This window comes from Heloderma suspectum, chromosome 2, assembly GCF_057233095.1.
Source record: "Heloderma suspectum isolate Gila_16-S chromosome 2, 16-S_ref, whole genome shotgun sequence".
Classification (NCBI taxonomy): domain Eukaryota; kingdom Metazoa; phylum Chordata; class Lepidosauria; order Squamata; family Helodermatidae; genus Heloderma; species Heloderma suspectum.
Window position 1 is genome coordinate 165,696,377 of NC_139459.1, and position 14,055 is coordinate 165,710,431.

General features: G+C 48.1%; 1 protein-coding gene across 1 annotated transcript in view; it reads right to left on the reverse strand.

Moving 5' to 3' along the window:
- LOC146353121 (venom factor-like) overlaps positions 1-14,055 on the reverse strand; it is a 105,250-nt gene that overhangs the window by 24,657 nt on the left and 66,538 nt on the right. Inside the window, exons 24-26 of the mRNA XM_084829699.1 lie at positions 4,826-5,029; positions 3,397-3,472; positions 382-541 (exon numbers count right to left, since the gene is read on the reverse strand). Coding sequence (XP_084685825.1) covers positions 382-541; positions 3,397-3,472; positions 4,826-5,029 — 440 coding nt within the window. The remainder of the gene's footprint in view (positions 1-381; positions 542-3,396; positions 3,473-4,825; positions 5,030-14,055) is intronic.

Sequence of the window (14,055 nt, forward strand, 5' to 3'; positions counted from 1 at the left end):
TCTGCCATGAACTTACTAGGGTGACCTTTGTCCAATCACTCTGTCTCTCAGCTTCCTCTCCTCCTTGGCAAAAGGGGGATAATAATATTGAACTGCCTTACAGGACATCACAATATAATCTGAAGTGCTCTGCTAAACTCTAACATACTATACACAAGCTAAGCGTAAGGATTCCCTCTTCAGCTCTGTGTCATGGTTAGAACTGTGATAGAAATTAGCAAGATAAAGACAGGATATAATGGTGTGAGGCGAGGGCACAAAGTTAGTAACCCTGAACAATGACTGTTATACATGGCAACCCCGGAGAGCAAATATGAAGCTTGAGAGCACCCTACAAGGCTGGCCTGCCCGCCCCTTCCCATAGAGGCTTTGCTCTCTTACCACCATCTCCCCATGAATCACAGGTGCATCTTCCTTGAAGATACCATTGGGGTTCTGCTTCTCTAGGATGAGCCATTTCACAGCCCCACAGAGGACCTGGCGGTCAACAGAAATGAGTGGATAGGCCATGGCGAAGACCTTTACCACATACGCTGTCAGCCTTGGGGAGGCAAGAGATGAAAGCACAGATTCAGCAAGGACATCAGTGGCATCCCCAGGCAAACTTTCACTAGAATAAGGCCAACTTCATATGAGCCCCTAAATTGGTTTCTGCATTGCCCACATCTAATTTCAGACTGAAAAACAAGCACATGGCATTTACTTTTTAAATGGCTTTCTTCATTTAAAAAAAAAGTCATGGATTAATATACACAATTCCAGGCCAAACAGCTATCCTTACAGTTACTTGTGAAAACAGTCTTACAGTGTAATCCTATGCATGCCTACTGGGAAATAAATCCTGTGGATTTCAATAGGACTTACTTCCAGGTAAGTGTGTACAGGATTGCAACCTTAGAATGGTGCCCTGCTGGACACAACACAAGGTGTACTATCTATACACACTACAGATTTAAATCAGCTCAACAGTTATTTCCTCTCCTAAAGTAACCCAGGGAACTAGTTCCATGAGGGCACGGTCTCTAACAAAGAATTCTCAGCAACCCTAATGAAAATACAATTCCTAGAAAAGTTTGGGGGAAGACTGACAGATTGAAATGATATGTTTGTAGTCTACAAATATATACAGAATCCTGCACTATCCCATTCACATCTCTAGGGAAAGATAAACCCCATCCAGGAAACCAATGCCTCTGAAACAAAGCATCTTACCTAAGGACAAGCAACAGGGAATGTATAGTTGTACATTGTATAGATTTTGTTAAATCCATCTGTGTTTCATGGATTGTTAGGCATCTTTTGTTCTGTCATCCTCTCATTGATGGTATTTTTTTGTACCAGAATTTTGTTCTACTAGCCATTTTTGGCAAGGAGGACTCCCCGCTCCCACCCGCCATAAAAGTGAATGGAAGAATCACTCTATTCATTTGCAGAGGTGGAAAATAGCTTGCAGAGTGTCTCATCCTGGCCTTGTGTAAAGCCCCAGGCCTGTAAGCAAGCTAATAGTAGTTTAGAGAGGCTTAGAGATCCATAATGCTCTCTGCCTGGGTTCATTATTAGTCGCGATTTGCTTGCAGGTGGGCCTCTTGGCTTGTAAGATGACGAGTCAAAGGTCGATATGGCTGCCTCAGCACTATGGCATGGCTGCCTCATGCTAACAAGCTCTGGTACCATTTATCTTATCAGAGTCTTGGATGTGGCTGAGAAATGAAGCTATGTTTATTCTAAGCTACAGGTGTCTGTGCTGGGAAAATTCTGATAGTCTTGCTTCTGCCAAATATGTTACTAAGTAATGTTAGGCTATGCTGGGAAAGTTGTAGATGGACCTTAATTAACTCTTGATCCTGTCATACTGCCTCACTGCTATGCCTGGATAATATGTATGATATAAAACCCAACGTGCACTACAGCTCTTTGTTCAGAGAAGCTGTCTGATCCAACCATTGGGTACGCCTGTGCGCTGTAAATCTTCTATATATATAAAAGTCAAAAATTGTGTGTGGGTTTGTGTGTCTGTGGCTGGCTGCAGGGCCATCTGTAACGCAGAGAATAAGGGGGAGCTGGTCTGGATGTAATCACACTGTGGGGGCCCACTGAGCCCGCCATTTGGGCCCTACAGTTGCTGACCCTTTTACTTCACATTCTCACTTGCCAGAGTGTATGACAGGAGTCACTGGGTTACATTATTACTTTGTTTATACTTTCCCTTACTAACAAGTACACCCCCTCCCTCTCAATCATGGCACAGGCCAGGTTTCTGATTTCAGCTACCAGTCATCCTATTGGCCATCTTTCATTCTATTGGTCTCTCTCCCATTCACTCTGACTTCCTTCACCTTGGATTGGCTGGCCGCTGTTTGTTCCCTCCCTTTACTTACGGTTTCTTTTCTGACTGTGCAGAGCATTTAGTTTCTCTCCCCTCTTCCTGCAATATCCAGCGAGCAAGCAAGTTAGTGTTAAATATCTTTACCCCTTTCAATGCCAGATGTATCTGTTAGTAGTGTGCAAGTAACACTAATGTGAAATGTGGTGCGGTGTGTGCTCTCCTGTCTGAGGGGCTGGGATGACACAGTGGAGTGGAGACTTAGGGCTTTATTCTCCATGTTTCTCCCATGGGCAGTTATATGTTGCGTGTTCTAGAGTGGGTTCCCCAAATCGGTTGTATATCTTTGCTCCAACTTGAAAAGCAACAAATGTTGTTTATAAACAAGCCTTACAATGAACTTCTACTTTCCTAATATTTAACTTTAGGTCCATAGTTGTTGGCGCCGTCACCATCATGTCGCTCATCATGATGCTTGGGAATCTCCTTGTTCTTCCCATGTACAGTTATACCTTCCAGAATTAGTTTGTAACAATAAGCGAAAATTGTGTTGTGTGCTCTTTATAAGAATTTTTTTTAAAAATAATGAATAAACAAAAAATCTCCTCAATTTTCCTTTTCACCTTTCTTATGGAGCCTTTCCAAGAAGCGTAAACCTACTTTAATGTATTTCTAACAAGTAGTGCCTATGACAGAATTACATCCCGGGCAACGCCGGGTATATCAGCTAGTACTCAATAAAGTCTCCTTGTAAGTAAACCTGGATCTGGCTTATCACTTTCTTGGCCCCTTTAAATCTTGGCAGCTCACAGCCAGGGCATACACCTTGGGGGTGCCACATTGGAAACCCCTGCTCTATGCCCTATGCTGGGGACAAACAACAGGGGAAGGCCATCACCTTCGTACTGCTCTGCTTCTGAACTTCCAGAGTCTCTGGAGAGCTGTTGCTGGGAACAGAATACTGGACTAGGCGGTTGTGGTCTGATCCAACATGGAGGATCTTATGTCCTAACAATGTTCATATGCATCGTTCCTGCACACTTGCTATTGCACCCCCATCTACAATACTTTACCAGGTGCTTGATGGCCGATGTGTAAAGGCCGCGTAGGAATTGTCCTTTTTCCGATAAGCTAACTGCTGTATATATCCTGAGAGCAAAGAAAGATAATTATGTATCATTATGGCCTATCTTGCTCTGTACTGGCCTAGGTACAACTTACCTGGTGCACTTCATAGAATCATAGAATAGTAGGGTTGGAAGAGGCCTACAAGGCCGTCGAGTCCAACTTCTCCCATACAAACCCACCTGTCCCATAAGGGCCTGCTCCATATCCCTTTGATACAGGGGGTGGGACTCTAATTGCAATCTGGGCCTTTTCTGTCATGGCCTTGATCTCGCAGAAGCAAGTATCTCAAAGACACTCTAATAATAACAACAACAACAATAATAATAATAATAATGACGAGGACTATGACGACGACGATGATAATAATGGTTTTCATTCCCCTGTCCCCAGGTTTCAGGTAGCGAGGTTTAGAAATAACATGTCCTTCATTGTGGTTATTGAATTTATTTGCCATTGTCTTTTTACTTTGTTGTTAATTAAATCTTTGGGAACCTAGTGGAATAGATTGTTAAATAAATAAACAAGATTGGATTGGATTTTGGGAACACTCTTCAATGCCTGTTTCACTCTCAACACTCCTCCCCCTGCCATGTTGTCATGGTGGACACTGAGCCCGTAGAATCCCAGAGCAGTTCTGATTCTGAGGTGGAACAGCCGCCCGTGGGAGAGGAGCGCGCTCATCCCTCCCAGGGCCAACAGCTGGCAGAGATTCTTCCCGCCGGCATTACTGAGATAGATAGCGACCCTGGGAGTGAGAGAGCGTGGGAAGAGGGCTTGCTGGACGCGCGACACCGACGTAGGGAGCGGCGCCAGATGGAGGGCGCGGAAAGGAGGCATAGTGCCCGTTTGGCGCACAAAAAACGGTTGCGCCCAGAGGATCGAAGGGAAAAGGGGAGGGACTCTCCCTAGCCCATAAGTTCAGGGTCTGCAAGTGATTCTCCTTCAAACGGGGACCAACTGTTCCAACCCAGGGCATAGGTTACTCTGCTGCTCATAGCTAGTTGCTGATGATAGAGTAATTTAGTTGTAAAAGGAATAAAGCTTTGAAAAGAATCCTTTGTCTGTGTCTGGACTTGGCTACTGGAGTAGACTGAAAGAGGCTGCCAAGGAGCCCATGACACATGTCATGGAAGAGAACCCAGGAGTCCTAGTTCCTAGGCCCCACTGCTCTGACCAGCTACAAACGTTCTGTGTGGTTTTCCATTTGATGATTACAGGCTCCTCACCCATCCTAAAAGACCCAAACTGTGATCTCCCACATATGTCACTGACATCTCTCGAAGGAAGCCTAAATACAGTCCCTCAGGGCCATAGTTGTCCAGAAACTAATCATATGTTCAGCTGGTGGCCCAGTGTTCCCAACACTGGTCTTACCTTTCTTGATGATGCTGATGGCCTCAGCACGGCGGTCCACCCCTATCCTCTCCCACTGATTAGTATTGTCCAGGTAGTGGGTGGCAATCACTGCAGGGGTCAGACCTATCATGTTCTGTTCCCCACAGCCAGAGGGGACCCGGATGAGGTGCTTCAGGTTGGCCCCATCGATGGAGTTTTCTATTGTCTCACCCACAATGTCTCCTAGAAGGGAGAGAGGAGGTATAATAGAGCCTCTTACAAAGCATCACCCTCATTCAGCCAAAGCCCCACTCTTATAGGCTATAGCACACCCTTTCCAACCTGGTGCCCTCCAGATGCAATGAACTACAACTCCCACCTTCACACGCCAGCACATCCAAGGGAGTTCAACACACCTGGAGGGCACCTGGGGGCGGGGTGTCTCCATGAGCGATTTACTCTGAGCTGGCTGCGTTTGGAGGTCATTAGGGATATATGATGTCATGGCCATCCAGCAGCCACCCCAGAGTTTACTGAGGGACTATAGGAACAAGCAACCTCCTACAGTCGAGGCTGGACGTCTTTCAAGACGAGGCTGGACAGCCATCTGTCAGGGATGCTCTGACTTGGATTCCTGCATTGAGCAGGGGGTTGGACTTGATGGCCTTGTAGGCCCCTTCCAACCCTACTATTCTATGATTCTAAGCTCCCAAAGAGTGAGCGATCAGAGCAAGTGAACAGGGAGAGCAAACAGGAGTTGGCCAGGGGAGTTGCAGTGGAAGAGGAGACAAAGGAGACAAAGGCGAAGAAGTAAGTTGGCTGGAGTAAGCCCAGGGGGCTGTCCTTTCCCTTCTGAGTGGCTGTGAGCTCACCAGGTGCTCCTAAGAGCTCCAACTGAATTAGGGGGTGTGGCCTGAGTACTCCCAGCAGCTGTGTGGGCAGGAAGTTTCAGTCTGTTTCCTGCCTCCTAGCTGAGCAGAGCAGAGGAGGCTGCTCCAGCTGGTCTAGCGACTATAAAAGCAAGCAAGTTCCCAGAGAGATAGCGATCGGAGCGAGCAAACAGGGACAGCAAACAGGAGATGGCCGGGGGAGGTCAAGGGGGAGGCCCCTAACATTTTTTTTTAATTAAAACATTTTTAAAATTTATTTTTCTTGTAACACACATTTCCATACCAGTGGGACTCTGTTTTTAACCTCCAGTGAGTAGAGGACCAAGCACAGGCTACTCTAGTACAATCAGAAAGCTAGACACAAAAAGGGAAAAGAGTCTATGGAAGGAGAAGACTCTCCAGTGGTGGTGACCTGCAAGGTGTGTGCAATGTTTGTTTTCTTGCCTGAGAACAACTTAGCCTACACATGCAACAAGTGCAAGTACATCACACTGCCGGAAGAAAAAGTAATAGGACTGGAGCAGCAACTGTCGACCCTCCAGGAATAAGAGAACATGAAGAGTTCTTGGACAGAACAGTGGAACTACAGCAGCAAAGTGGAGAACAGGAGCTTGAAGAGCAACAGCAAGGTGAGGCAGAAGTGGGAAATGCTGAGGTGAGGAAAAATGCAGTAGAGGCTACTCCTTGGAAAAGGGTGACAATGAGGAGCAGAAGAACTAGAAGCCACTCTGCACCAGTGGAAGCAGTGTAGGGGTGGACGAAAGTCACTTACCTTTTCTCGCAGCTTGTTCGCGGTAGGGGGGAGCGCTTCGCTGCTCCCCCCGCGAAGTTCAGGCCGGGGGGGGGAGGCTTCCCGCCTCACCCGGCCGAAATTCAGGCCGGGGAGGGAGGCTTCCCGCCTCGCCCGGCTGAAATTCAGGCCAGGGAGGAGGCTTCCCGCCTCGCCCGGCCGCGAACACGAAAGTAAAAAAAAAAAAAAAAAACGTCCCCTGATAGGCTACGTGACGATTCACGTAGCCTATCACGGCTAGATCTGGAAAGTCAGCTGTGATAGGCTACGTGAATCGTCACGTAGCCTATCATGGGTGACTTTAAAAAAAAAAAGCGCGTACGCGAATGGTGGCCCCCATAGGGAGCCGCCATTCGCGTTCCTTATTTAGTTGCTGTAGTCTACGTCAATGTTTACGTAGACTACGGCGAAAATAAGGGCAACGCAAATAGCGTTGCCCTTATTTTCGCCGTAGTCTACGTAAACATTGATGTAGACTACAGCGACCAAATAAGGAAGGGGAATGGCGGCTCCCTATGGGGGCCGCCATTATCCGTACACACTTTTTTTTTCTTTTTTTAAAGTCACCCGTGATAGGCTACGTGACGATTCACGTAGCTTATCACGGCTGACTTTGCAAATCTAGCCGTGATAGGCTACGTGAATCGTCACGTAGCCTATCAGGGACGGGTTTTTTTTTTTTCCTTTCATTGCAATGGTGGGGGCGGCAGCCGGTCGAAAGACCGGCTGCCGCTCCCGCCCTGCTCGAACACCGGACGAACCGCCAGCCGGACCCGCCGCCGGGAGGGACATTCAGGGAAGGTAAGTCCCGTCCCGGGGGGGGTGCGGGGGGCGGGGGGGTGCGGAGGATTTCTCCCCGAAACTTGTTTGGGGGGCCGAACACGTTGGCGCTTGGCCCCCCGAAGTTTCGGGGAGAAATTCTCCGCCATCCCTAAAGCAGTGGAACTATGGAACTGTTTCCAGGTACTTCAGGATGAGACGAGAGGGCAGCCTGCAGAGGAAGAATTACAAGGGAACCTGCATGAGAGCGAGCAAGAGGCTGAAGGTCAGTCAAGCAGAGGCAATGAAACCAAGGCCTGAAACAACAAGAGAAGAGGAGTAGTAGTGGGAGACTCCTTGCTGCATGGGATAGAGACCCAAGTACGTCGTGAAGACCTGTGGACTCGCCAGGTATGCTGTCTCCTGGGAGGACAGATTAGAGACGTGACTGAAGGGTTGCCTGCACTCATAAAGCCAACTGACAGGTATCCCTTTCTTCTCATCCATGTGGGAAGAAATGATACCGCCAAGCAGAGCTACGAAGAAATCACATCAGACTTTGAAGCTTTGGGAAGGAAACTCAAGAACTTTGGGGCCCAGATAGTTTTCTCATCCATCCTTCCAGTAGTTAGAAGAGGGATAGAAAGGGAAATAAAAATACTCCGGGTGAATGACTGGCTACGAAGGTGGTGCTGATGAGAGAGATTTGGATTCTGGGACCCCGGGCTATACTTCCTGGAAGATGGAATGTTGACAAGGGATGGGTTGCACCTCACAAAGGCTGGGAAGAATGTATTTGGCCACAGCATGAAGAACTTCATCAGGAGGGCTTTAAAGTGAATGCTATGAGGAAGGGAGACGTAAAGTTGGGGGTAACAATGGATGAAGGTTCATGCACCGCAACAGCTCTAATAGTGCCCAACAATAGTTTCCACAAACACGTAGGAAGAAAGCCAGACCATGAAGCACATGGTCTTCGATGTCTATATACTAATGCCCAGAGTATGGGAAACAAACAGAACGAACTTGAACTCTTAATACAGGAGTGAAATAGGTGAAAATTCAAGTCAGTGAAATGACTTGATAGGTGTAACTGAAACTTGGTGGGATCACTTTCATGACTGGAATACAGCAATTGAAGGATATAACGTGTTCAAAAAGAACAGGGGGAACAGAGAGGGAGGTGGAGTTGCACTGTATGTGAAAAACACATATCTCTGCACAGAAATACAGGAGGATGAGCTTGGTAGCCCCATCGAGAGCATCTGGAACAAAATAAATGGAGCAAAGAATAAAAGGAACATGGTGGTCTGGGTCTACTACCGGCCACCCAGTCAAGGAGAAGACAAGGATGAAACTTTTGAAAAGCAAATTGCCAATGTTTCAAGGAAGTATGATGTAATAGAAATGGGGGACTTCAATTAGGGATGGCGGAGAATTTCTCCCCGAAACTTCGGGGGGCCGAGCACCAACGTGTTCGGCCCCCCAAAAAAGTTTCAGGGAGAAATCCTCCGCACCCCCCCCGCACCCCGCACCCCCCCTAGGACGGGACTTACCTTCGCCTAATGTCCCTCCCGGTGGCTGGTCCAGCCGGCGGTTCGGCGGGTGTTCGAGCGAGGCGGGAGTGGCAGCCGGTCTTTCGACCGGCTGCCGCCGCCGCCATTGAAATGAAAGAAAAAAAAACACCCCCTGATAGGCTACGTGACAATTCACGTAGCCTATCACGGCTAGATTTGCAAAGTCAGCCGTGATAGGCTACGTCAATCGTCACGTAGCCTATCACGGGTGACTTAAAAAAAAAAAAAAAAGAGTGTACGGATAATGGCGGCCCCCATAGGGAGCTGCCATTCCCGTTCCTTATTTGGTCGCTGTAGTCTACGTAAATGTTTACGTAGACTACAGCGAAAATAAGGGCAACGCAAATAGCGTTGCCCTTATTTTCGCCGTTGTCTACGTAAACATTTACGTAGACTACAGCGACCAAATAAGGAACGCGAATGTCGGCTCCCTATGGGGGCCGCCATTCGCGTACGCGCTTTTTTTTTTTAAAGTCACCCGTGATAGGCTACGTGACGATTGACGTAGCCTATCACGGCTGACTTTGCAGATCTAGCCGTGATAGGCTACGTGAATCATCACGTAGCCTATCAGGGGGCTTTTTTTTGTTTTTTGTTTACTTTCGCGTTCGCGGCCGGGCGAGGCGGGAAGCCTCCTCCCCGGCCTGAATTTCGGCCGGGCGAGGCGGGAAGCCTCCCCCCCGACTTGAATTTCGGCCGGGCCGAGGCGGGAAGCCTCCCCCCCCGGCCTGAACTTCGCGGGGGGACCAGCGAAGCACCTCCCCCCCACCGCAAACGGCCTTCGACGACAGGTAAGTGACTTTCGTCCACCCCTAACTTCAATTTCCCAATATTTGTTGGGAGACAAATTCTGCAAAACATGGCCCCTCCAGGAATTTCCTGACTTGTGTGGTAGATAACTTCCTCCTACAGAAAACAGAGGAAGGAACTAGAGGATTGGCTATCCTTGACTTGATCCTAACCAAACAGAGATGACTTGGTGGATAAAGTAGCAGTTACAGGAACTCTGGGGGAAAGCGACCATGTTATACTTGAGTTCTTGGTTCTAAAGGAAGCAAAAGCTGAGTGTAGCCAAATGCATACCTTGGACTTTAGGAAAGGTGATTTTAATTAACTCAGAACAATGATAAGTAAGATCCCATGGCAAGCAACTCTAAGGGGAACAGGAGTCCAAGATGGGTGGGAGCTTCTAAAAAAGGAAATTCTAAAGGCAAAATTACAAACAATTCCAACAAGAAAAAATGGTGGGAGACAACAGAAGAAGCCAATGTGGCTTCACAAAAAGCCTAGAGATTACCTGAAAAGAAAAAAAGCACAAATACAGGAAGTGGGAGGAAGGCCAACCTATAAAGGAAGAGTATAGGCAGGTAGCACAGAATTGCAGGGATGGTGTCAGGAAGGCTAAAGCTGAGAATGAGCTGAGGTTAGAGATAGGGATGGGGGAGAATTTCTCCCCAAAACTTCGGGGGGCCAAGTGCCAACGTGTTCGGCCCCCCGAAGTAGTTTCGGGGAGAAATTCTCCGTACCCCCTCGCCCCCCGCACCCCCCCCGGGACGGGACTTACCTTTCCCGAATGTCCCTCCCGGCGGCGGGTCCCGGCGGCGGTTTGTCAGGTCTTCAACAGGGGCAGAGGCGGCAGCCGGTCTTTCGACCGGCTGCCGCCGCCGCCATTCCAATAAAAGTAAAAAAAAAAAAAAACGCCCCCGTGATAGGCTACGTGATGATTAACGTAGCCTATCACGGCTAGATTTGCAAAGTCAGCCGTTATAGGCTACGTAAATCGTCACGTAGCCTATCACGGGTGACTTAAAAAAAAAAAAAAAGCATGTACGGCTAATGGCGGCCCCCATAGGGAGCCGCCATTCACGTTCCTTATTTGGTCGCTGTAGTCTACGTAAAGATTACATAGACTACGGCAAAAATAAGGGCAACGCTATTTGCGTTGCCCTTATTTTCGCCGTAGTCTACGTAAAGATTTACATAGACTACAGCGACCAAATAAGGAACGCGAATGGCAGCTCCCTATGGGGGCCGCCATTTGCATACGCGCTTTTTTTTTTTAAGTCACCCGTGATAGGCTACGTGACGATTAACGTAGCCTATCACGGCTGACTTTGCAGATCTAGCCATGATAGGCTATGTTAATCGTCACGTAGCCTATCACGGGGGCGTTTTTTTTTTTTTAACTTTTTATTTTGCGGCCGGGCAAGTCGAGGCGTCTCCTCCCCGGCCTGAATTTCGGCCGGGCGAGGCGGGAAGCCTCCCCCGCCCGGCCTGAACTTCGGGGGGAGCAGCGAAGCGCCTCCCCCCCACCGCGAAGCAAGCTGCGAGATCAGGTAAGTGGCTTTCGTGCACTCCTACGGGATGCTAAAAGCAACAAAAAGGCTTTCTTCAGATACATGCATAGTAAAAGGCAGAGGAAAGAAATGGTGGTTCAGCTATTAAATAAGGATGGCAAAATGATAACAGATGACAAGGAAAAGGCAGAAGTGTTCCATTCCTACTTCGGCTCAGTGTTCTCCCAAAAGAGGGTATATGAGCCCACTGGCAAAGGCGAAGTACAGGCTGAAGGGGCAGGATTGCATCTTGAGATTGATAGGCATAAGGTCAAGGAACACCTAATTACTTTGAATGAGTTCAAATCCCCAGGGCCATATGAACTGCATCTTAGAGTAAAAAAGGAACTGGCAGAAGAGTTCTCAAAACCGCTGTCTATTATCTCTGAGAAATCATGGAGGGAGGGTGAAGTGCCAGATGACTGGAGAAGGGCTAATGTTATCCCTATCTTCAAAAAGGGTCAAAAGGAGGAACCTGGCAACTACAGACCAGTCAGTCTGACATCAATCCTTGGGAAAATTCGGGAGCAGATGATAAAGCAATCCATCTGTAAGCACCTTGCAAACAATGCAGTGATTACTCAAAGCTAACATGGATTTTTTATCAGGTAACCTCCCTTCTTGACTGTGGGAATGCTGTGGACATAATATACCTTGACTTCAGCAAAGCTTTCGACAAAGTGCCCCATGATATCCTGATTAGCAAACTAGCTCAAAGTTGGCTAGATGAAACAAGCATCAGGTGGATCCACAGTTGGCTACAGAATCGGACTCAAAGAGTGCTTATCAATGGGATCTTCTCAAACTGGGGAGAGGTAACGAGCGGGGCACCGCAGGGCTCAGTCCTGGGCCCAGTGCTCTTCAACATTTTTATTAATGATTTGGAGGGTAGGAGGTGCAGGGAATGCTGATCACATTTGCAGATGACACAAAATTGGGCGGGATAGCCAATACCTTGGAAGACAGAAACAAAATTCAAAGTGATCTGGATAGACTGGAACGCTGGGCAGAAAACAACAGAATGAAATTTAATAGGGATAAATGCCAAGTTTTGCACCCAGGAAAAAGAAATCAAATGCACAGTTACAAGATGGGGGATACTTGACTCAACAACACTACAAGTGAGAAGGATCTTCGAATTGCTGTAGATCACAAGCTGAATATGAGCCAACAATGTGATGTGGCTGCAAAAAAGGCAAATGCTATTTGGGGCTGCATTAATAGAAGCATAGCTTCCAAATCCCGGGAAGTACTAGTTCCCCACTCCTCAGCACTGGTTAGGCCTCATCTGGAGTACTGTGTCCAGTTCTGGGCACCGCACTTTAAGAAGGACGCAGACAAGCAGGAGAGGGTTCAAGAGGAGGGCAACAAAGATGATCAGGGGACTGGAAACAACGCCCTGTGAAGAGAGACTGAAAGAACTGGGCATGCTTAGCCTTGAGAAGAGAAGACTGAGGGGAGATATGATAGCGCTCTTCAAGTGCTTGAAACCTTGTCACAGAGAGGAAGACCATGATCTCTTCTCGATCACCCCAGAATGCAGGACACGGAATAATGGGCTCAAGTTACAGGAAGCCAGATTCTGTCTGAACATCAGGAAAAACTTCCTGACTGTTGGAGCAATACGACAATGGAACCAATTACCTAGGGAGGTGGTGGGCTCTCCCACACTGGAGGCGTTCAAGATGAGCCTGGACAGCCATCTGTCAGGGATGCTCTGACTTGGATTCCTGCATTGAGCAGGGGGTTGGACTCGATGGTCTTGTAGGCCCCATCCAACCCTACTGTTCTATGATTCTATGAGGAAAAGCCCGGATTTCCTGAGACTGCTTAAAGTCCTAATCTTTTCCTTAAGTTGGATTCTCCCCGGTATAGTTATTGTATGCCCCAACCCCCGCATTGACCTCAGGTATGCTAGCCCTGCCCAGGGGTGTGCCTTTCACCATGACCCTGGTCAAGGGGTGTTTCCTGTCCCTGAACAAATCAATTAGTGACTACTCAGAAGTAATTCACATTGTGCTCAATAAGGCCCTGAATGCTCACATCAGAATTTACAAAGATCCTCCTCAATTGAAATGGCACAGTTTAAAGCACAAATTCCCTAATTGCTGTAAAGTGCAATCTCAAGGCTCCGATTCTCAGTTTTTTTGGTTTATTGCCTTAGGAAGTAACTACTTCACACCTTCGTTACAGAGTTCCTGCACAGCATCAGGTTAGAAAGGGGACTGGTTTCCCATCCCTGTGTTCCCTCCTCCCCCCGTCTTTCCCAGCACAAGCATATGTGTGTCTACTTGGAAGAAACTCCCATTGTGCTCAGTGAGGCTTGCTCCTGAAATGCAAGTGCATCTGAACTTTCAGGGGAAAGAAGAAAGGGGGGGGGAAGCCTCTCTTATTGGTTGAGCAGCCCCTGCCAGGCAGATGAGGTTCATTCCAACCCCCACGCCCACCCGGGGGTATGTTCTGTGAAGTGATTTTTCCTGGTGCGGAGCACTCGCTCATGGAGCCCTGCATGGACCAAAGTGCAGCAAAGCTGATTCATTTTAAAAAATCCTCCATTTGCTTCCATTGTCGTGGAAACACCCCCTGGGTTGGGGAAGGCTGGTATAGCACATCTCATCCCCAACCAGAGCCCCTGGACATTAAAGCTCACTTTCCTGTCCCATTGGGAATGTGACCACTTGGCATCCTCTCCCACCTTTCCAGGCAGAAGTTGCCAACCTCCATGTGCCCTCCAGTATTACAGTTTACCAGGCACTAGGGACCCAGGTTTCAATGCAGGCTGCGCCATCACCTTCTTTGTCCGGCTCCCTCTGCATGTCTTGATTCCCTGAACTCAAACAGAGGGCCACAGCACACTGTGTTCTCAGATTCACTGAAGTGCTTTCTTCACCTCCAGGGAAATGTGCTAGTTTTTGGC